Below are 22,477 nucleotides of genomic sequence, written 5' to 3'. Positions count from 1 at the left end.
GCTGCTTTTCCTCAAAGCGTCTGTCTGAAATGAAATTGTGTGAAAGAGTGTTGCATGGAAATTATATACCGGCAATAAAAGGGTTACAACTGTTTAAACCGAAGTAGCACTTTTGACACTAATGGTAAAATTGAGTTGAGCTATCAGTAGGACTGCTCTGTCAATATTAATAACGGTGCTGGCACTGCTGTCTTTGGTGATCCACAGCTTCTTATATGTAGATGATATCTAGACTTTTTATTAACTCATAAATCCCCAAATCAGGTAAATGTCAGGAGTAAAACAGCAGACAAAATGAAAACTACATGTTCTTAATCTTTCGCCTCCAGAAGTTCAGCCAAAAATAATTACTGCTTGTTGCCGGAAAGGAAAAATGGAAAAAACCCAAACTGTTCTGGGTAGAGATACATGTTCAGTTGCCACCCAGAAAAGGCCCTCTTCTTGGTTGCCACCTACCTTATAAGTTAATGAGGTAGTTCTGTGCAATGTGTATTGCAGTAATTCCCTTAGCTAAACGTTGAATGCTGGAAGGGCTGTCCTTACCCTACAATTAGGCTGTCGATTGAGCCTGGATAGCTCAGTTGGTTAGACCATGGTGCTGATAACGCCAAGGTTGCAGGTTCGATCCCTGTATGGACCAGCTGCATATTCCTGCATTGCAGGGGGTTGGACTAGATGATCCTCAGGGTCCCTTCCAACTCTACAGTGCTATGCTATGATTCTACCCAGGAGAGAATTCAATGTGATACACCAAAGTTCATGAAATGCCACATGGTCCTCTGGAATAGTGGTTGCCAATATGTTGCGCTCAATATTTTTTGAACTCTCATCACCCTAGCTCTACCTAAGCCAAAGCTTAGCAAAAGGTTCTCTTGGCTGATGAATCAGTTATAGTCAGAAGGTCTAAGTTAAAGTGAGGACAGATGAGTGTGACTTCAGGGCATGATGATTTCCATCACCCTGCCTTGTGCCTTCCGTAGGTCAGTTTCATCTGTGTTCCTTCTTCCTGGATGAGGTGCGACTTGGTCAAATGGACTACTTGAATGCACAGGAATCAGAAGCTGTGACAATCCCGATCCAATCATATTTCAAGTCAATCTCAGCAAGTGCGGACAAATGCACTAATAATGTAATATATTGCTTGGTATGTACCAAGATGGTCACTGGATGAAATGGACAAGCTGGTATTGCTTTATTCCAAAGGATCAAAAACCGCAGAGTAAAGGAGATCACCTTGAATGCCTTCGGGCATAACCAGTGAAATGGACTAGAAGGCAATTGTATCTTTGGTTCTACTGGCTAAATCGGATTATCAGGCTGCCATACCATCTTAATAAAACAATGAACAGGGGCGGGGGGTGATACAATGACTACTGCAATCGGCACAAGATGACATCTCCAAGGCAACTGTCTGTAAACAAACAATGTTGTTGTTTAGTCGTTTAGTCGTGTCCAACTCTTCGTCACTCCATGGACCAGAGCACGCCAGGCACTCCTGTCTTCCACTGCCTCCTGCAGTTTGGTCAAACTCATGCTGGTAGCTTCGAGAACACTGTCCAACCATATCGTCCTCTGCCATCCCCTTCTCCTTGTGCCCTCAACCTTTCCCAGCATCAGGGTCTTTTCCAGGGAGTCTTCTCATGAGGTGGCCAAAGTATTGGAGCCTCAGCTTCACGGTCTGTCCTTCCAGTGAGCACTCAGGGCTGATTGCCTTAAGAATGGATAGGTTTGATCATCTTGCAGTCCATGGGACTCTCAAGAGTCTCCTCCAGCACCATAATTCAAAAGCATCAAGCTATGAGCTATGCTGTGCAGGGCCACCCAACATGAACAGGTAGTAGTGGAGAGTTTTGACCAAACGTGATCCACCTGGAGCAGGAACCGGCAAGCCACTCCAGTATCCCTGCCAAGAAAACTCCATGGACAAAGACAACAGGCATATAAGCAAACAATAAACGTCCATAAAAATGGCAAATGTAATTTCTTTCCCAAGAATTTGCCTTGGTGATACCATCTTATCTGGCAAGTAGTGATAACACCCCAAATCTTCCATTCCAGATTCTTTCCACAGTAACCTGAGTTCAACTTCAGTGCTAGACAATTGTCCAGCTGGGCTAAGAATTTTGATGTTTCTATACCAGTACCTAATGATAGGAGAGATCCATTCCAAGTCTGCCTTCCTCTCAGCTTTAAATGTTACAACTTCCAGCTGGCTACTAATATTGTAATGATACAATGGTTGGGTGAATTGTTTCCATGGAAGCCAAGAGATGGTTGGGAAATAGAAGGAAAGAGCCGTGCATCTTTGGCAAAGGTGACACATCCACCAGGCTCCCAGAATAATGGATGGGTGCAGAAACACTGGTGAGAGGGAAAATAGGACCTGTTTGAAATAGATGCAGAAGCCAAGAGGGAGGGAGAGATGAAGGTTGAAAGCATCTTGGTGGGATAGAGGCATCCAGGGCAGCTGACATGGCACAAGTGCACCACTGCTTATCTCTACATCTCCAAAGGATGCCACACCCAGGTAGCACTGCTTCCAGAATTTCTCACTACTTGGGGTTATGCAACAACAGGTGGCTCGAGTGCCCCATTTTCAGTCACCGGCTAAACACTTCTGCACATCTTCCATTCTGTACCATGGGGGACCTAGCTAGTTTTGCTTCTAGATGTAGATATTACTTGGTGCTTATTCTTCTCATTTTAAAAATGAGACTCGAGACTTTGGAATCTAATAGGACCTGATAGCTGATGAGTTATTTTTCTTATATGGAAAGCAACTGCATCATTATGTTCTAATATGCAATATGGTGCAATGTGACCTAGATACCCTTGAACCAGAAAACACACATATCTTCACAGTACCATCCAGCAGCAGAAGCAAGATGTAATCTGTAAAAGCTTTTTCTGTATCAAAATTAGGTTTAAATATGCTATCATTTAATTTAAAAAAAGTGTTGCAAGGGTTGGAACCTTGTACAGGAAGCTGCCTTAGAAGCATTGAATTGTAGAGTTGGAAAGGAACCTGAGGGTCATAAAGTCCCACCCCCTGAAATGCAGGGAGTCAGACCATTGGTCCAACTACTCTACACCAGGGGTGGGCCTCTAGGTGTTGTTGGATTCCCAACAGCACCAGCCAGGATGGCAAATGGTCAGGGACAAGTGACATGTTGATGCCCACAACCCCTCTGACAGTCTTAGGACATTGGTACACACAGTGGCGTAGCGTGGGGGGTGCAGGGGGGGCCGGCCGCACCGGGCGCAACATCGGGGGGGGGGCGCTGGCGCTAGCAGCTCTCTGCCCCTACCTGGGTCACTCTCACTGCAGTGCTGGCTGTGCGAATCCGAGCCGCCGGGTCGCCGCCCACTGTGGAGGGGAGGGTGCCAGGCGTGCGGTGCGGTGCGGAGAGAGAGCGGGGGACTATCTGGGGGAGGCACAGTGCAGCGGGGGGAGGGGCCGCAAATTACTTGCCTTGCCCCGGATCAGGGGGCGCAAATTACTTGCCTTGCCCTGGGTGCTGACAACCCACGCTACGCCACTGGGTACACATGCTGCGTACAATCTTACTAGGGTTTAGCAGTTCCTAAGGATTGCTTTTAGAATAGATCACAGCAGTTTCACCTTTCTTTTTTTTAAAGATTTGTTTATTTGGTTTTCAGATCAAAGTTTTACAATCACATGTCCAATGCATAAAAACAAGATTCCAAAGAATCTCCTGGACTTCCCTCCTCCCCTTTGTGAGTCCTGTTGTTATTAATCATTTCCTCCTGCATCTTTTATGATAATCCAAATCAGGGATAGGCAAACTCGGCCCTCCAGATGTTTTGGAACTACAACTCCCATCATCCCTGACCATTGGTCCTGTTAGCTAGGGATGATGGGAGTTGTAGTCCCAAAAAACATCTGGAGGGCCGAGTTTGCCTATGCCTGATCCAAATCTTTTACATCTCCATTATGTCCAAAAGTCACCATTAAACTACAAGTGTTTTTAAGATAAATTATGAATGTTCCCCCATTATTAAAATTCTGCTCTTGCTGACTTCTGACTCTTCCAGTCATTTTAGCCATTGTGGCATACTCCATCAACTTGATCTGCTATTCTTCTCTGGTGGGGACTCTATCTTTCCATCTCTGGGCCAATAACATCTGTGGTCGCATACATAAATAGCCTTTTCTGCTCCCTTGGGATTTCAGCACCTAGAATTCCGAAAAGAAAAGCTTCGGGGTTTTTAGAAAAAGTTATTTTAAACATTTTTTTCCAACTCATTATAAATCATTTCCCAGCAGCTTCACCTTTCAGACCCTATCTCCCTATTTGGTGGGTTTTCCTCCCTTTATCTCAAAAACTGCCCTAATGTCAGCCGTATTTTCTGTGGCAAGAGCAAGCCCTCAAAATGTGTGAAACTTCAGTTATCTTGCTCCTGAGTCTCCTTGCTGGAAGTAAAACAAACCAATACGATTTTATTTACGTGGCAATATTAATTATTTCTATGTAAATATGAAAACGAAAGGACAACAAATTTGCATATGCACTGAGAAAATTTACTACTGGCAACTGGCCAGTACTCCATTTATTTTAAATAGTTGAGTCACTTTCCTATTAAAAGTGCCCAACGTGTCAATTAAACAACCAGAACTTTGTAATGCTAAATCTATTTTTTAAATAGTAAAAAAAAAAAGAGCAAACTAGTAGACTGAGTAATTTTTGTCCTGCTAACTGGATGAAAGCTGTAATAGCATTATTACTCAAGTTCTGTGTCTGTTTCGGTGAGTATGTTTTATGTTTTAATAATACTGATTTTTTTATTTTTAAAAATACTTAATATTTTTAATTGTTGTAAGCCAGGGGGCATCTGCACAGTCCCCTCTCTCCACTGAAATTAGACTTAAAGGAAGCATTCTATTGTAGTCAACAGTATAGGTTGTGATATGCACTTGTAGTTGTGTGTATTTGGCACCAGCACAGTTTCTGCAGTCTGCAAATTTGCCCACTGGCCCAAAAAGGTTAGCAACCCCTCTATGTAAACTGGGTTTTTTTGTTCAGAAAAGCATCCTATAAATATTTTAGAATACTAAATAAAGAAAGAAGACTTAAGATCAATGCGACAGCAGACCAGGAAACCAGTGGAGAGGTGCAGGACCATAAATCAGTTAAAAGCCTAGGCTAAGTTGAATGGGTTGTGTCTACCATAACAATGAGGCTCCTCCTTCAATCTACCCAGGAGGGTATGGTGCCACTAGATGAGAAAACCAGCTGTATCAGCTTCAACTCTTGAGGCATTCAGTTCTCTCCAATGGATAGTGAATACATACACGTTTGCAACTTTTATATACCGGAGAACAACATTGCACATCATCAGCATATTTTATTGACGTGGTGGGTTCATATCTATTCACGAATGTTATGAACTTTACCCTGTCTTTATATTTTTCTCTCTATAAGTGTGTTTAAAAATTATACTGTCTTCTAATGAAGTATTTGAAACCTGACAACTTGGCTCAAATGAATACTAAATATAGATGGAAAGCACACTGTGTTTCAGAGCTAAGCTTGTGGGTTTAGTTGAGACACTCCAATGGCGTTCCAAAGGACAAGAGGAATAGCATACAGTATGTTTTCTACTTGAACAAAATACCAGAATTCTTCTGAAATGATTTAGAATTAGACTCTGGAGAATTATTCTGAATTCTGGACATGGTTAAAGATGTAAGTAACCTTCAGTTTTTATGGTTTAAAATTTGCTATTTTTTATTCTTTGGTTAGCTGGATTTATTTTCAGATCTTTGGTTAACTGCAGTTACCTTTTCTGCTAACTTCTCTCTTCATCCTGAATAAATTAAATGGGGGGGAAAACAAGTGATGAGTCAAAGACCAAATCAATACTGACACCAACTCACTCAAATGCACGAAAGGTTATAGTTACCGTGTTAAGAGCGGCTGAGTTTTGAGTGCTCATGCTGTTAGCTCCTGCTTCCAGCCACACTCAAGGGAAAGAAAACACAAATCACATGCAACTTCTTGATTTTAATTTTTCATTAGACTTAAGTGCATAGCAGGACATCTGGCTTTTTCAAACTATACTTAAAACCAGTCAGTCAAAGCAAATTACATTGACTAGAGCAGAGTTAATTAGAAGACTCTTCCATAGTTCTTGCTTGTTGATTCCCTTAACAGGAAACGTTGAGAAAACATCTCCCTCAGAGATTTCAAAAAACGCTATGAATACTGGAGGTGAACCTTTAGAATTCTGTGCAACTTGGGTTAAAGCACTGTGTCTGGTCCTTTGTTGAGGGAAACCAAAAATAGAAATAATGAATCATTATATGGCTGTGTTTGATATGGCTCCCTTCCCTGTGTCACAGTTTCCCATGGGAGCAATAATCCCTCTGTCCTGAACACAGTGTTGCATATATAAAATATTTTCGATCAGAATGGGCATGTTCGTTGCAACCAGAGCTTTCCTTGCAATCCTCACTAGTTCAGAAAGAAAGGTTCTGCAATTTATTTATTTTTTAAATCACTTATCAGTATTTTTTCCTCCATTTCTTTTCTTCTAATGGGAACCTTTTGCTTAGCTCCCTTGTATTTGAATATATAGTACCCTGACGCTCGGTTCTGAGAGAGATTGACAGCAAATAAGCATGCAGAATGGTGCAGGTACATGTGATGAAAGCTGATGCAGCTGTCAGGGATTTCATTTTTCATATTTGTGCCTCAGGATTGGCTGTTAGTACACAGCCAACCAGCTCATTTCAACACTGAGGTGCTGTGCATAAGAGATGAAGTATGAGTAAGAGATAACATAAGATGAGCCTGCTAAATCAGGCCAGTGGCTCAGCATCTATCCCAGCATCCTGTTCTCACAGTGGCCAACCAGATACCTGGACATGAGTGCAACAGTATTCTGCTCACCTGCCTAGTTTCCAAGAAACGGATACTCAGATGCATGAGGTCTCTGACAGGGGAGGTCATGGCGAGTAGCCCTTGATAGCTTTGTCTGACACAAATATGCCTAATCCTCTATTTAAAGCCATCTACGTTTGAGGTCATCACTGCTTCCTGTGGGAAGCGCCAACATGCTGCATGAAAAAATTATGTCATCCTACAGACTACCCACCATAGAGCTTATGTATGGCAGTTCAAATGTACACCAGTGGTACAGTGGAACTTTCTGATGTGCAAACTTTCTTCATGACAGCCCCTACGGCCACATCTCCATAGTCACGTCCATTCTAAAACTATTATACAAGGGGGGAAGGGGGAATTATTGGCTGTAATACCAAGCCAGCTTTCCCCCACTTTGCTTGAAATTCATAAGACAAACCTGCAGGAGCACTCCAATGGCCCATCTAGTCCAGTATTTTCTTCTGACAGTGGTCAGCTAGATGCCTATAGGAAGGCAGCAAGCTGGAGTTGAATTCAAAAGCATTTCCCCCAGTTGTGATTCACAGCCAGGGCTGGCCCACCCATGAGACAAGGCCTTGGGCGGCAGAATCCACAGAGGCAGCAGATCCCATTGTTCTCAATGTAGAGAAAAAGAAGAAGAGTTTGGATTTGATATCCTGCTTTATCACTACCTGAAGGAGTCTCAAAGTGGCTAACATTCTCCTTTCCCTTCCTCCCCCACAACAAACACTCTGTGAGGTGAGTGGGGCTGAGAGACTTCAGAGAAGTGTGACTGGCCCAAGGTCACCCAGCAGCTGCATGTGGAGGAGCGGGGAAGCAAACCCGGTTCACCAGATTACGAGTCCACCGCTCTTAACCACTACATCACACTGTAGAGGTTCACGCTCCTCTTCTTCCCTAGCAGGGAGGAGGCTGCCATTTTGTGGTTTGTCTCAAAGGTCCATATGTCTTGGGCAGGCCTTGTACACAGCAACCGGCATTCAGAGGCTTGCAGCCTCCAACAGTGTAAGTACGACATCTCGCCTGATGAAGAGTTCTGGTGGACTCAGTAGTTTGGTGTATGACATTTTGGTTGGTCTTAATTAATGGATTTTGGAATTTTTGAAATTTAATTTAATTTAAGCCTTAGCCCTGCCAATGGAACCTGTTCCTTCCTCTGTTTCCACTGAGAAAGGCTTCTTTATTTGGCATATAGAAGACGGGCAAATAGAGACCCAGGAAATGCCATTGCCAATCCTGCAGGAAAATAAGTCATGGGGCTGCTCACTCCTGCTCCAGCACCTCACTTAGGTAGACTGAGTTACAGCGATATATAGTGAATGCAGTGGTACCTTGGGTTAAGAACTTAATTCGTTCTGGAGGTCTGTTCTTAACCTGAAAGTGTTCTTAACCTGAGGTACCAGTTTAGCTAATGAGGCCTCCCGCTGCTGCCGTGCCGCTGCTGCGTGATTTCTGTTCTCATCCTGAAGCAAAGTTCTTAACCTGAGGTACTACTTCCGGGTTAGCGAAGTCTGTAACCTGAAGCGTCTGTAACCTGAAGTGTCTGTAACCCGAGGTACCACTGTAATACTTCCATGTTGCTAAGAATCAGTCTAATTTTTCAGTTTGAGGTAAAAGCATAAGGGCCCCTTACAGTCAATACTGAAGAAAAGATGACTCAGGAGACTTGTGGCACAGAAACCAAGGCACAGGGAAGAAAGTTGGCCAGATATTTTTAATGTCATTCAGCTTGTCCTTGGTGAACTGCCAAAAGGGTAAAAGGTGAAGCCGAGAAGACATTTGTGCACTGCATCAGAACAAGTTGGAAACAAGAAACTTCTCACAATGTTTGAGAACTTCCTTTGCAGCAGCCCTGTAGCCAGATTTCCTTATTGGGTGGGATGACCACATTTCTGAGTGCAGCGTTTTTTGTGGGGTGGGGAAGCACATGGCCCCAGCCAACTTCCCGCTCTACTCACTTGTGGGAGAGGATGTGGGAAGGCCAGGGGGAGGGAAAGGTAGTGATCTTTCCCCTTACTCCTTCTCTTCCATGCAGAGTAAAATTCATATTTACATAGCCCATTATGTAGGTTAACAGAAAATTTAGTTTGAGCACCAGGCATTAAATGACTGGCATTTTTTTTGCTTTATAAGAAAAAAGGATGTTAACGATACAGTGAACAAGGTGATACTGAAAGGTATCAAACAAACAAAATAGTTATGCTCTTTGCAAAGTTAAAGACTTGTGTGGAGTTTGTTTTTTCAAAAATTCAATCTAATCTTGTTCCTGACCTTCAGATTTTCCTTCCTGTTAACTGGATGTTATACAAAGTACTAACTAAAACAACTGGAAACTAACTGTGGAATGCAAATGGAATTTTTAAAAACTGGTTGCTGCATTCATTTTTCTGCCCAGAAACCCTGAAAAAGCCTCATACTGAGCTTCACACATTGAGGAAAATCAGAAATTAGGCCTGAACAACCAGTCTGTTAACTGTAGAGTGTACACAGCCATGTTTTTATTCCTCTAGGGCTGTTTCATTCTTTGCCATCAGGTACACAAGAAAAAGAAGAAAAAATAGCCACTCTGATTGTGAGTACAGTGGTACCTCGGGTTAAGTACTTTATTCGTTCCGGAGGTCCGTACTTAACCTGAAACTGTTCTTAACCTGAAGCACCACTTTAGCTAATGGGGCCTCCTGCTGCCGACGCACCGCCGGAGCACGATTTCCGTTCTCATCCTGAAGCAAAGTTCTTAACCTGAAGCACTATTTCTGGGTTAGCGGAGTCTGTAACCTGAAGCATATGTAACCTGAGGTACCACTGTATAGAGAGTGCTTTAAACGAGTAAAGGGTAAGTTAGGGTAGATATTTTTATCAGATTGCTTTCAGTTATCTCTTTATCTCACACTTTAGCAATAAGCACCCAGTCCTGCACTACTCATCTTAATAACTGCAGAATAAACAAACTCTTACTACTCCTGCAGACATACAAACATGCCTCTTCATTACCGGCTGCGTTAAGAATGAAACTGAATCTGGAAAGCAGAACAAAGGAAAATTCAAGGGGTGGAGTCTTAATGCTAGCCCATAATACAAAGTTCTAATATTTAACTTGTCAAAGTTTATGGTACTATATAGGCTGGGGTTGTTGTTTCAATTAAGTAATTATAGGGTGGTTGTGATAATGAAAAATCCATTCTTAGGGAAAGTCTTGCTTGAGCAGACTTGGGGCTGTCTCTTCCAGATGATGCTTATTTTGTGCACTTTCCCTGCCTTATTCACCGAATTTTTCAGAGTATCCTATTCTTAAATTGCTCCTGTAACAAATTAAAAAGATAGTTTTACTACAACAAATCTGGGGGTGGGGGGGCTGTGGCAAAACACAACTCTAGGGGGATGGTGTACCCTGGCTACAGGACTACTCTGCACCCTTCAGTATTTTCCTCCATTTCTGCTGCTAGTTTACATGTCTTCTCCTTAATTCCACGTTCTTCAGATGAGGCCCTGCGGCAAACAGGATCAAGACTTCTCATGTCCCCCCATTAGCTGCCCCATGAATGGGGGGAAAGGCACCTGTGTCAGCCACCATCACCATGATGGTGAAGTTCTTGGCACCTCTCCTTTGTTCAGAGGTCCTAGCAAAAGTGTAAGCATGTGTGTTCCAAGTAGGAGAAGCTGAGTCACTGCAAACAGGAGCTGAGCAGGAAAAGCAAACAGTGCCTCGTGCATTCTGGATTTTTGAGGGCATATTTTCTGAGCAGGTGACATAGGAGGTACTGAACTCCATACCAGCAGCCATCAAGGTCATACGGAAAACCTCGGTGATAAAATCAATGCCCATAAGTTAGATTTAAACATCATCAGCATCAACAACAGCTTCGTTTTTGGAGGTTGCCATCATAGGTGTTTGTTGCCTAGAAGAGCAAATATTAGAGACATGTTGCCAAGTTTCATTAAAAAAAGTGTAGCGGTTAAGAGCGGTGGACTTGTAATCTGGTGAACCGGGTTCGCTTCCCCGCTCCTCCACATGCAGCTGCTGGGTGACCTTGGGCCAGTCACACTTCTCTGAAGTCTCTCAGCCTCACTCACCTCACAGAGTGTTTGTTGTGGGGGAGGAAGGGAAAAGAGGTTGTTAGCCGCTTTGAGACTCCTTAAGGGGAGTGAAAGGTAGGATATCAAGTCCAAACTCTCCTCCTCCTCCTCCTCCTCCTCCTCCTCCTCTTCCTCTTCTTCTTCTTCTTCTTCTTCTTCTTCTTCTTCTTCTTCTTCTTCTTCTTCTTCATAGGTGTGATGGAGAGTTCTTCCGTAGAAAGTGACTTGCAAAACTTTCATAAAGAAAGGAAGCTTTATGCAGTTGATTCTTTGAACAACTTAAATGAACAAAATCTTTGTGCAGATCGATATCGGCACGCCGGTATGTATGCTGCAGACCATTTGTCAGCCACCTTCCGGATATCAGATTAACACTACTCATTTTGTGACTTATTTGTTTAGATAAATTTGTTCTCAGGGTGGTTTAGTAAGAAGGGACCAGGTGTTAACTGTGCATCTAAACCATGGGTAGTCAGTGTAGACTTCAACTTGAGTCAGCACCTTGCAAGGTTAAATTAACAAGTTGGCATTCACAATAGGTGGACAGCGTGGTTTGTGTGTGAAATATACTCCGAGTGGCAAAGTGAGTTCATGCTCTTTATTCAGCTCATAGTGGTGAGGAGGAATGAATGAATGTCCCCTCAAAGTATCTGCTTTATATACATTATTTACACAATGGGCTGCACATGATTAGCTAATTCCGGAATTCTACTGTAAGCCAATCAGATTGTGGATTCACTTCTATCTGGAGCATGATTGGGTGGTTCCTGCCAACCAATCATACTGCTGCATTGTTCTAGGACCAATCAGACTGCTGCATTTTGGATCCTATTGTTCTAGGACCAATCAGACTGCTGCAGTTTGGATCCTATTCAACTCAGTACATAACAGTGTGAGAGACATAGCTTAAATCTATCTGTCTTCTGTGCATATTTTAAAGATAATAGTCCAAAATATATGACTATAGGTTCATTTACACAACTGTGCAAAACTATGATTTTATTTGAAGATGGGGCTTAGTGGTGATATATATTTTCTTCCAAAGAGTGAATTTTGGCAGCTGCCATTTGTTGTGCCAAAGTGCTCCAGGGGTAATAAAAACTGCAGCGGCCAAAAAAATCCGTTCTGCACAACAGTTAAAGAACGGTACAGAGACTCTGTCTTCTGTTTCCTTTGATTTTTCTGTTATATGATAATATCACTGATTTATGAATAAACACTGAACTGGTAGTGATTGCATTCTACTAAGCTGCTTTGAGTCACTCTGAAAATAAAACAGGGTTTTGTTTTTTTTATAAATAGAACAATATGCTGAGGCTGTCAAAAAATTGTTAATTGTCTACTTGTTCACTGCTTTTCAGGCTATGAACAATGTGCTTCGTCCATTAGCTGCTTTCAATGTGTACCTCTTTCTTTCTCTAGAACTTTTTAGCTGCCCTATATTTCCCAGCAGAATTAATTAGCTGCATGTGCAGCACAATCCCACGCATGTTCCCAGAGAAGTCAGTCCCACTGTGCTTGCTCCCAAATCAATACAATTAGGACTGCCTTAAAACACTGTATTTATTTATTTGATAGATCTTATATTTCACCATTCTTCCATCATGGCGTTCCCAGATTGTCCTCCATCCAGGCACTGACCAGAACCAGATCTGCTTAGCTTCATCGAGTTGGCTATATCCTTTGTCTTCAGAATGTGCCCTTAACCAGCTTGTCAGAAGGATATGAGATTTTCATTTTGTCTGGTGGTTCTATTTCGATCTGAATCATTGGACTCTAAACTTCACTGTTTCAGGGATGGGGAGCCTGTGGCCCTCCAGAATGAATGAATGAATGAATCTTTATTTGCATCAGCCATCGGCCATAGCAATAAAACAACAATACAGTATACAAAGAATAGAAATAAAAAATTAATTATATAAAATACATTTTAGGGTTTTGTGTGGCCCTCCGGATATTGTTAGACTCCAGTTCCCATCATCTCTTACCATTGGCCTCGCTGGGTGGAACTGATGAGAGTTGAAGTCTAACCGCATCTGAAGGGCCACTGCTTCCCTCTCCTTGGTTTGAAGAGGAGGAGATGCAACCGTTTCTGGGATCATCGTTTCTTCAGCAGGGGTTCAGTTGACCATGATATTCTCTTGACAAGACAGATAAGTTTCCCCACTCCATATAGCCACATCTGATCGTTTTTCAGTTGCTCCACCCTAATTTTATTCTCATGTGTATTTGTCTCTACTGTACACATGGTAACAAATATTATTTTTAGCTCTCTGCGCTCAACTCCCTTGCAGTGTTCTGAAAGTTCTTTGGAAGTTATTGTCTCTTGGCAGCATTCCACATTTTGATGCTGGAACAGATACAGAATCCTGTGGCTTGTCCTTAACTTAGAAAGCGTGCCTATATACAATTTGTCTGAAAGTTCTCAGTAAAATGTGTGCTGTAGAATGGTTTGTTTCTTATCAAATGGACAGGTGTGTCAGGACTATGTCTAAGTGTCTTGGGTCCTTCAGCATGGTGCTTTTTGCCAGCCTGCAGCTTTTTCCTCTAGGTCACATCACAACCAATTCTACCCTCCAAACACAGGCTTTGTCCTTCTAACTCTCTAAGAGCTGGAGGAGGGGTCCCAGCCATTTTTCATCTGGCATGGAGCCCCCTTTCCTTTGTTATCTTAATGGCCCATTGCCTTTCTTTTGTTCCCGGCTGTTATCTCACCAGGAAGCTAGCCTGGCTGGATTAGTTTTTAACACTTGCTAGGATTATATAGGTATCACACCCAGAAACTCATAACAATATTATAAAACATGAGAGAGGGTGTGTGTGTGTCCTGATAACCCGTATTATGTGGTGCCGCTCAGCGCCGCTAAGGGTTACTATGGGCTTCCAGGATGGTGAATTCATCTTAGCACTAGAGTTCAATGCAGGCTTTGAGTTTTTAAAGGACTGCTTCTCAGAGCCATTTGTTTTCCCTTTGTTTGACTTCAGTGGGCTGCTCTCCAGCATGCGGTTTGGGAATGCAGCCTTGGAGATGTGTGCTCTTGCCCTCTAACATTCAGACAGATGCCCTCTTTATGGCTGTCAGCTGTTTTTATGCAGGAATCTGTGAACGGCTTTCTAAATTGCAAACATCCTTAGGAATTTTTTAATTATGTTTTCAAGTGATGGTTTTATGAGATTTTTAAATGCCCCAATTAATGCAATGCCTTTGTGTATGGTAAGATAAATATGAAAACTGAAATTTCTACATTATTTGTTTTGTTTATTACATTTATGTCCCACTTTTCCTCCGAGGAGTCCAAGGTGGCATACACTGCTTTCTTCCTCTTCATTTTTATCCTCACAGCAACCCTATGAGGCTAAAGGACGGTGACTGGCCCCAGGTCACCCAGTGAGCTTCATGGCTGAGCAGGGACTTGAACCCTGATCTCCCAGGTCTTAGTCCAGCATGCTAACCACTATACCACATTCGCTCCCTGCCATATTGATGTGCTGAAATGCATTATCAAGTGCTCATTTATTTATATTGGGGCTCAACATGGGTGATATATAACGCAGCAAGCCTGGAACCATTTTAAATAGGTGCCTTCAGTTTAGCCTGGGTAGAGAAGCAAGGCTGCATTTCTATTTTGGCCAAGAACACATCAGCGCCACGCTGTTAGCAGCTTGGCAGGGTTTCTTGCTCACGGATGGTTTTCAATACTTTAATCTAAATTCTCTTGGCCAGCTCACTTTCTAAGGACTGCCCATTAAGCAGAGCAGACAAGAGACGTTTGTTAAAGATAGCTTACTGTGTTTGAAAGCCCACCCTAAGGGTATTCCACATTTCATTCCTGTGACTGGGAAGCTGCCTCCATCGTGATGGAACTCAATAAACTTAACAGATAATAGGTTTGTTATGAAATGGAGGAAATGGGGGAAAGAGGGAACAACTATTAAAAGTCTGCAAACTTTGGTTTCTCCTCAGGCAGGAAGATTTGTGTTAGAAAAATTAGGCTTGCTCTCAAAATTTGTCCAGTACAGCCAACTCTTCAAGTAGGGATTTATGCTAGTCCACTCTGTTGATTCTCTGAGGGCTTTCTGTGACAGATACTTTAAAAATGGTTCTGTTCATGCCTGGCAGAGAAGAACTAGGGCAGTTGTGAGGAATCTTTGACCCGCCAGATTTCCTTCCATGCCTAGCCATGTTTGCTGGGGCTGATGGGAATTGTAGTTCAATAACAACTGGAAGGTCAAAGGTTCCCCACACCTGTCCTAGGAGGTTGTTAAAAGTCAGCTACTTATTATGTCGTCACAATTTTCTCTGTGCCTCACATCCAGTCAAGAGTGAGCCAAGAAGTCAGAGTCAAAGGAAGGCAGAAGAAAACATCAAAGTCAGAAATTTGTTGTCGCTCAGGCAAGGACTCCAAACAAGCAGCCTCTTATAGCCTTTCCTGTCCATTGACCAACCTGGAGTCAGTCCAGGGCCAGAATTGCTCCTCCCATCCATCTTGCACTTTTTACTATATTGCCACTATACACTGGACCCAGGAAGTGATTTCTCACCCGACCGTCCGTACAGGAAAGATCTCTCTACCCAGCGGAGAAGGTCCTACAGCTTCTTAGCAATGTAAACGCTTCAGTGACTCATAAAGTCACCCTTTTTGGCGGCCAAAAAGATCAGAAAGAAGACTCTGGACCAGGCTTCCTCAAACTTGGCCCTCCAGATGTTTTGGGACTACAATTCCCATCATCCCTGACTACTGGTCCTGCTAGTTAGGATCATGTGAGTTGTAGGCCAAAAACATCTGGAGGGTCGAGTTTGAGGAAGCCTGCTCTGGACAATTTAGCAGTGAACTGTAAGGGAGACACAGAGACCTAAATAGAGACTATTATTTGTGGCACGGCACCCCTTTTGCTTGTATTTATTTTATATTCAGATTTGTCATGGCCAATGGCTAGTACAATAAAGTTATTTGGATTGGTTGGCTCCCCACATGGGCCAATCACACACAAGGACACATCTGAAGTAACGGTCTGTTGAGTAAGCACATGATATGCTTTAAGTCATCTTGTAAGTGAATAATTGCTTATGACGCTGAAATTAAGAGTTTCTTGAATGACATGATGGCAGTGCATTACTTAGCAGGGGGAATACATGGCTCCAGTTCAGAAATTATTAGCGTTTCCCATTATTGTATTCTTAAAACCAGAGCTAACTTGCTATGTTTATTCTCAAAGGCCACTGCATGTTTTCCTCTTAGAGTTTTGTCTTTGTTTTACAGCAGTCTGGGAAGAGAACCTACACAGTCGGAGGTGTTTCACAATTCAAAACAGCATGAGATGCCAAAGCTGGTTCTTTGTCACATTGATCATTACTTTAATTGTCAGCTTGGCACTAGTTTCTTTTGTAATAATCTTAATAGGTAAGTAAGCATGCCTTCGTTCTTACGATATCGATTGCAAGGGGAGGGTAGGATGGAATTTAATGGCCTAGATTCTATGTGTTTTGTAGCATGCTCTCATCTTTGATATGCGGCACAATGGATAAATGAATAGATGAATGAATGAACGAACAATGCTCACAGTGGCAATAAAAAGGTATTTTAGTATAAAGCTGTGTGAATAGCTAAGAAGCTGATCTTATGTGAATGGAAATCTAAAACTCACCATCCAGTCAACATTGCCTTGTTTTGCAACTGGCAGGGAGGGAACAGGTGGTTTATATTAAAAGAGACTTGGGTAATGCAATTTGATCTCCCTTCATATGGTGTTTTAGAAATGCTATGTGATTCTCCTGTTCCTCTCCAACCCCCTTCTCTCTCTCCTTTGTACTTTCCTAGGATAGGCATGGGAAAGAATGAGAATGGGAGTATGTGGGCTTGTAAATTGTACAGTTGGTGCGATTTTGGCTGGAAGTTTGTTTGAGGTGGGCTAAATTCTGTACATGAAAAGGGAGGAACTCAGAGGAATTTGGGAATTATGATTGTCACAAACGGTAATACAAAGGCAATGTTTTGAAATTATAAATCACATGATATAATAAAATGTATAATTGTAGGGGGGGGGGTTAAAGTCATTTAATATGGAGAACTGCTGCTGAAATGTTACTCCAGGAAGGCAGAGATGAACACCAAATAAATGCAGAGGAACACAGTCTTTGGCTCAGTGGATCAGGGCTTGTGTGGATGCCAAAAAAACTATTAGTCATGATTTTATGATAAAAATGTATATTTGCTGCTGTCCCCCACTCTTAAGCACAGTTAACTTTGCTTGGGACATGGCAAAGTAATAAACGCAGCAGTCTTGTAAACTTAAATGTTCTTAAAACCTTGCTTCACCATTCATACATTAATTTCAGCCTTCACCTATGCCTTGACTCATTGTGCCTGGAAGCAGGTTGCTTCAGCTTGCTGAGGAGAAGGGTGCAATTTCCTGATTATGCAGTTTCCTGTATTATGAACCATATTCAATCTGACAATCTGAGTGCTGGTTTAAACGTTGCCTTTTCTTCCATAGTTCACACTGGAGACAAGATGGATGAAGTGTCAAGAAAAATAGTGCTAGAAAAGAAGAGCATTGAAGACCTTCAGGAATTAAACGACATGATTTTGCAATACCTTAATCAGACAGAATGGATGGGGAGTATAGGAAACTTCAGCACAAAGCAAGCAAGGGAACCAGGTCCAGGCTATTGACTAAGGGAATACTGAGCAGCTGGAAGGATCAGGAGAGTGTGCCATTTTTGCAATAAAATCCACTCTCAGTATACTTACCTAATTCCTGACATCTGTGCAACGAAGCTTTTTATCAATCATTCTGCAGGCTCCATAACTCTTAATAGTGAACTTTTAAAAGCCTGCTAAGCATTTGTTTCTAGAACTGTGGTGCATAGGATCTTGCTCATTCCTTTGGTTATTTATATGGATGAACTTAGTTAAAATACGTCTGATTTTGAGGTGATGCATCTAGATCCCACACCTACAGACACTTGCAGATGGCGCAACATCGTGTGTTGTGGTTCCCGTTTCTTGTTCAGTATAAACATAAAAATTAGCATCTGCTTTCTCTAAAGTTGCATATGTTTATAGTGGCACATCATAAAGTGTCTGCTTTGTCTTGTGTTATAAAATTTGCAAGTGAAGGTAGATGGGATTTACTCCTTTGCAAAGCACACTTTTAGGTTTTTTTATTATTATACAATTAAGGCAAGCCTTGATTTGCATCAGTGCAAATGTTTGGCTGGTTTCACACATGTGTATACATCACATGCTTTCTCAACACTTTAAGACTCTCAGCCAAATGTGTGAATTGTCTCTGTTGAAAAGCATTGTTTGAGATGACATCTGGTGATATGAAAGTTCTATCTATAGTGATTAATCTGTTCAATGAAGGCTGCTTGATCCCAGACATAGCACCGGGTAGATCCTTTTGAAAGTCCCTCCCAGCTGTTATTGCCCGCTAAATGTTCTACTTGCAGTAAACAGCATTTGGGAGTAACAAAAATTGGCAGGAACCAATTGCATATCCCAACGAAGTGTAGGTGAGTTCCCACGAGGCAAGACCCAGTGATAACAGCAAGAACCTTTATTGAACCATATAACCGGGAAACAGAGGCAAAGCAACTGCTTATATACATTTCTGAAAACCTGGGCCACTCCCACTCCCACCTTGATTGGGTGTCTAAACTCCCAAGCTGCAAATCCTGACTCAGAGTTCAAGGGCCAATGACAGAGGCCCAAATCCTGAAATGTTCTGTGATTGGACATCATGTATCGAATCAGAACACAGGAGCTCAGAATCCTTAGTCCAGACTCAAGCTCAGGCAAACACAGACCACAGAATATGTAACAGTCCCCATTCTGGGTTCACAACACGTTCCAGATTGAAGTCCTGTGCCTGCTTTTTCTTCAAAATGAAAGTGGACACTTTAAGCACTCTTTTATTTTATAAAAAACATGTTTACTGTAGCATGTAGCTTGGCTCTCATTGACACTATTAACTCTTTTTGTGTATAGCTCTTGCTGTGGTAATTTTCCAGAAACGCAGAAGTGTTCTTCTTGTGTGTGTTTGCTTTTTATGTTTGCATGCCAGCAATCAGGGACTTCCCCTGGCTGCACCACGGGTATACTAACACTACACAAAATGAGTGACAACCAGGCATGTATATGGGGAATATCTCCATGGAGTAGAGGTTTACCTGCCATGCTCACATCTTGTATAACTTGGATTTAACTAAAGCACCAGGAAAATGCAATCCCAAAGAAAGCAAAAGTCATTGTCAGAAGGTACAGAATCAAATACTGTATTTCTGAAATCGTGACAACTCAACGTTGTAAAAATCAGGTGCTTAGCTAAGAGTCCAGCTCTGGCATCATTACAGTTAGTGCTTCCTGCCAAAAGGGGAGGAAAAACATCCAAGCAGTTTACAGTCTGCAGCCAGTTTGAGCTTTATAACAAAGGATTCACATACAGAGATGAATCGTAAACAAGTACATTTGCTTATCAGAACCAGCTCCAGCGTTTTCAGTTCAGGAATGGATTTATACAACTGCATTTCCTGACTATTCGCCGTCTTCTAGACTGGTTTGCCACTGTTCGCAATGCACTTCACGATGCACTGATTTAAAGTCCTGAATAGCAATGAGCTTGTTCCAAAGGAATGAGACTCACATCCATGCAGCCCATTTATAATTCCGAAGAACGTACAATCTTGCAGATGAGTGGAAAGGCACATTCAACATTTATCAATAATTATGGTTTCTTTTGTTTCCCAGTTGTATCCTCTCCTTAGCAACCCTTCACTCCACTTTTATCCAGGCTGAGAAATACAGTATAGCTTACCTGCAAAGTGACAAGGCACCATTAATAAGCTTAAAGCACAAAACACTGAATCAGCTGAAGTTTGGGATTATGCCGAAAAGAGAGCAAATTACATCACATAACCACTGCACTGAAGGACCAAAATGAATCCGAAAGTCATCTTGTCCAATTTCCTACAGTAAGAATTTTCATATTGTTACAAGCTCTCTATCCTTGTCCAAGGGGGGATAAATAGTTTCTGGGGCAGAACTACAGGAGTTAATTTTCTTGGGATGAAAGAATACTCTGGAGATTTATGGTATCTTTTCAACATTTGCTTCATGTAAACGGAGCATACTGGCAGCAAATAAGTGCTCTTTCAGCAAGTAGCAGCGCCACTGATGTGGCATCAGATTGTCCCCAGGAAGCAAAACATGTTGTGCAACTTGCCTGTAGGCTGTATCCCCAGATCTGGCTAATATGAGCTAGAAACTCTCATCCCCTTTCCTTGTGCTTCTTTATGACAATTGAAACTGCAAACTTCTCCCTCCCACCCAGCCTCTTTGCTCCCTTTCCTCATTTCCGATGGGTATGTCTTTTCAAAAGCTAGAGAGCAATACCCAGCTATCAGGAGATTTTCTTTGCTCTTTAGTGCCCACTGTTGAAAAACAATCAACTCTACAAAGAGCAGCCGACTATCAGCTGTAAAAAATAGCCATCTAGAGAACAGCACATACAATCTGCAGTATAGTGTGCCATAAAAGAAAGAACAGGACCCCTGTGCATTGATGGGTGTGGGCAAGAATATCTGCTGCTGAACAGATTGTCAATGCTTCCAGGGCTGTCAGTTCAGATAGTAATAGAAGAAGAAGAAGAAGAAGAAGAAGAAGAAGAAGAAGAAGAAGAAGAAGAAGAAGAAGAAGAAGAAGAAGAATTTATTATTTATACCCCACCCATCCGGCTGAGCTTCCCCAGCCACTCTGGGCGGCTTCCAACAAAAGATTAAAATACAATAGTCTGTTAAACATTAAAAGCTTCCCTAAACAGGGCTGCCTTCAGATGTCTTTTAAAAGTCTGGTAGTTGTTCCTCTCTTTGACATCTGGTGGGAGTGTGTTCCACAGGGCGGGTGCCACCACCGAGAAGGCCCTCTGCCTGGTTCCCTTTAACTTGGCTTCTCGCAGCAAGGGAACCACCAGAAGGCCCTCGGCGCTGGACCTCAGGCAGAACGATGGGGGTGGAAACGCTCCTTCAGGTATATTCAGGTACTGTATAACTGTTGTAAAGAACACCAAACTCATTCACCAGAGAGCTGGATGTTCTCCCTACAGCATGCTTTTACATGGGCAGAATCCGATCCAGAAAAGCAACTTGTAAAAGTTAATGAATACCTTGCCAAGTTGAGGTGCAGGACTGAGGAAATACAGGGCCACTGATAGGTTATGTAAAAATAGTTCAAGCAAAGAAGTTATGCCACAAAAGTTAATCCTGCCGCTGAAACAAAGACAGGATTACTTATTGGCAGTTTAAGTGTGTGGCATAATTATGCCCATAAATGCCTAAATAATGCTGATTTTGCATCATGGGGTGCTGTTGGGAATTATGCTGTACTTCATTTGCTTTCCCTCGCCCCAGGAAACTCTGAGCACTGAAGTTTTGATTTGGGCCTTTGTTCCAAGTATACTCAGAAAAATATGCTGAATATACCGTCCCACCAATCAGGCAGATTGAGGCAGCCGCCTCAGGTGGCAAAATTCCAAGGGGTGGCGCCACAAGGGCGCTCAGCCCACCTCTGCCACCACCAGAGAAGTGAAAAGCGGTGGCGGCTTCTGGTAAGATATCACGAAATATCACAGAGTTCTCATGAGATCTCGCCACAGCTTCTCTTACTTATCTGGCTGCCACCCACCCCCTTGTACTGCCACCACCAAAGAAGTAAGGAAAAGCTGTTGTGGCTTCTGGCAAGACCTTGTAGACGGGACAGGCCATCCATTTTAAAATGCCTAACATTGTACAGTAAGCGTTTTGCTGTCAACTTGGTGTTTGAAGGTTGTGAATGTCCTGTATCTAGTTTCTGTTAAAAGCAAAACAAAAGCAAAACCCCTATGCAAAGTTGTTGTTTTTTCTGGTGGCAAACTGTCCTGTAATGTGTGGCAATATTGCTGAATATATTGTATTGTGCACTATTAAGGGAAGAAGGACCCCTGGTGGTCATGAGTTATTTAAAAGCAAGGACACAAACATTTAGGACATTTTCACATGTGATTTTATTTATTTATTAAATTGAGATGCATGGTTTATAAATGTTAACATTGGGTGGAATCCAAGGAGCTACTTCAGGCATATAAAGAAGCTTGGCAATGCCCAATGGAACTGTATTTTTTTCTCTTTTGCTTGTGTAAAAAAAAGAAAAATTGAACAGCAGGCTGCTTTGCCATATAAGTGGCAGCTTTGGACTACCGTATTTTTCGTCCCATAGGACGCACCGGCCCATAGGACGCACCTAGTTTTTTGGGGGGGAAATAAAGGGGGGGAAATTTCCTTTATTTCCCCCCCCAAAACCAGGTTGGGGAATCCAAACCAGGTCGGGGAACAGCGGGATGGCGGCACTCTGCCTCCCCGCTGTCCCCCGAGCTTGTGGGGCTGGCACTGGGGAGAAGCATGCTTCTCCCCAGCGCCAGCCTCCAAACCAGGTCGAGGAAAAGCGGGATGGCGGTGC

General features: G+C 42.5%; 1 protein-coding gene across 2 annotated transcripts; it reads left to right on the top strand.

Annotated features, from left to right (window-relative positions):
- Nucleotides 1-5,523: 5,523 nt before the first annotated feature.
- Nucleotides 5,524-22,172, top strand: LSMEM1 (leucine rich single-pass membrane protein 1). Of its 2 annotated transcripts, none has more exons than XM_083400156.1 (4): nt 5,524-5,708; nt 11,176-11,304; nt 16,247-16,384; nt 17,478-22,172. In XM_083400156.1, exons 2-4 carry the CDS (start codon nt 11,181-11,183, stop codon nt 17,654-17,656), a joined length of 441 nt encoding a protein of 146 aa, XP_083256282.1. In that variant the 5' UTR covers nt 5,524-5,708; nt 11,176-11,180; the 3' UTR covers nt 17,657-22,172. The 2 variants fall into 2 exon arrangements, with proteins under 2 accessions (XP_083256282.1, XP_083256281.1); XM_083400155.1 differs by having other exon boundaries at nt 5,529-5,708; nt 16,244-16,384.
- The last annotated feature ends 305 nt before the right edge of the window (nt 22,173-22,477 follow it).

This window comes from Podarcis tiliguerta (genome assembly GCF_965153285.1).
Source record: "Podarcis tiliguerta genome assembly, chromosome: 10".
Taxonomy (NCBI): domain Eukaryota; kingdom Metazoa; phylum Chordata; class Lepidosauria; order Squamata; family Lacertidae; genus Podarcis; species Podarcis tiliguerta.
This window is presented reverse-complemented; position numbering and strand designations above follow the sequence as displayed.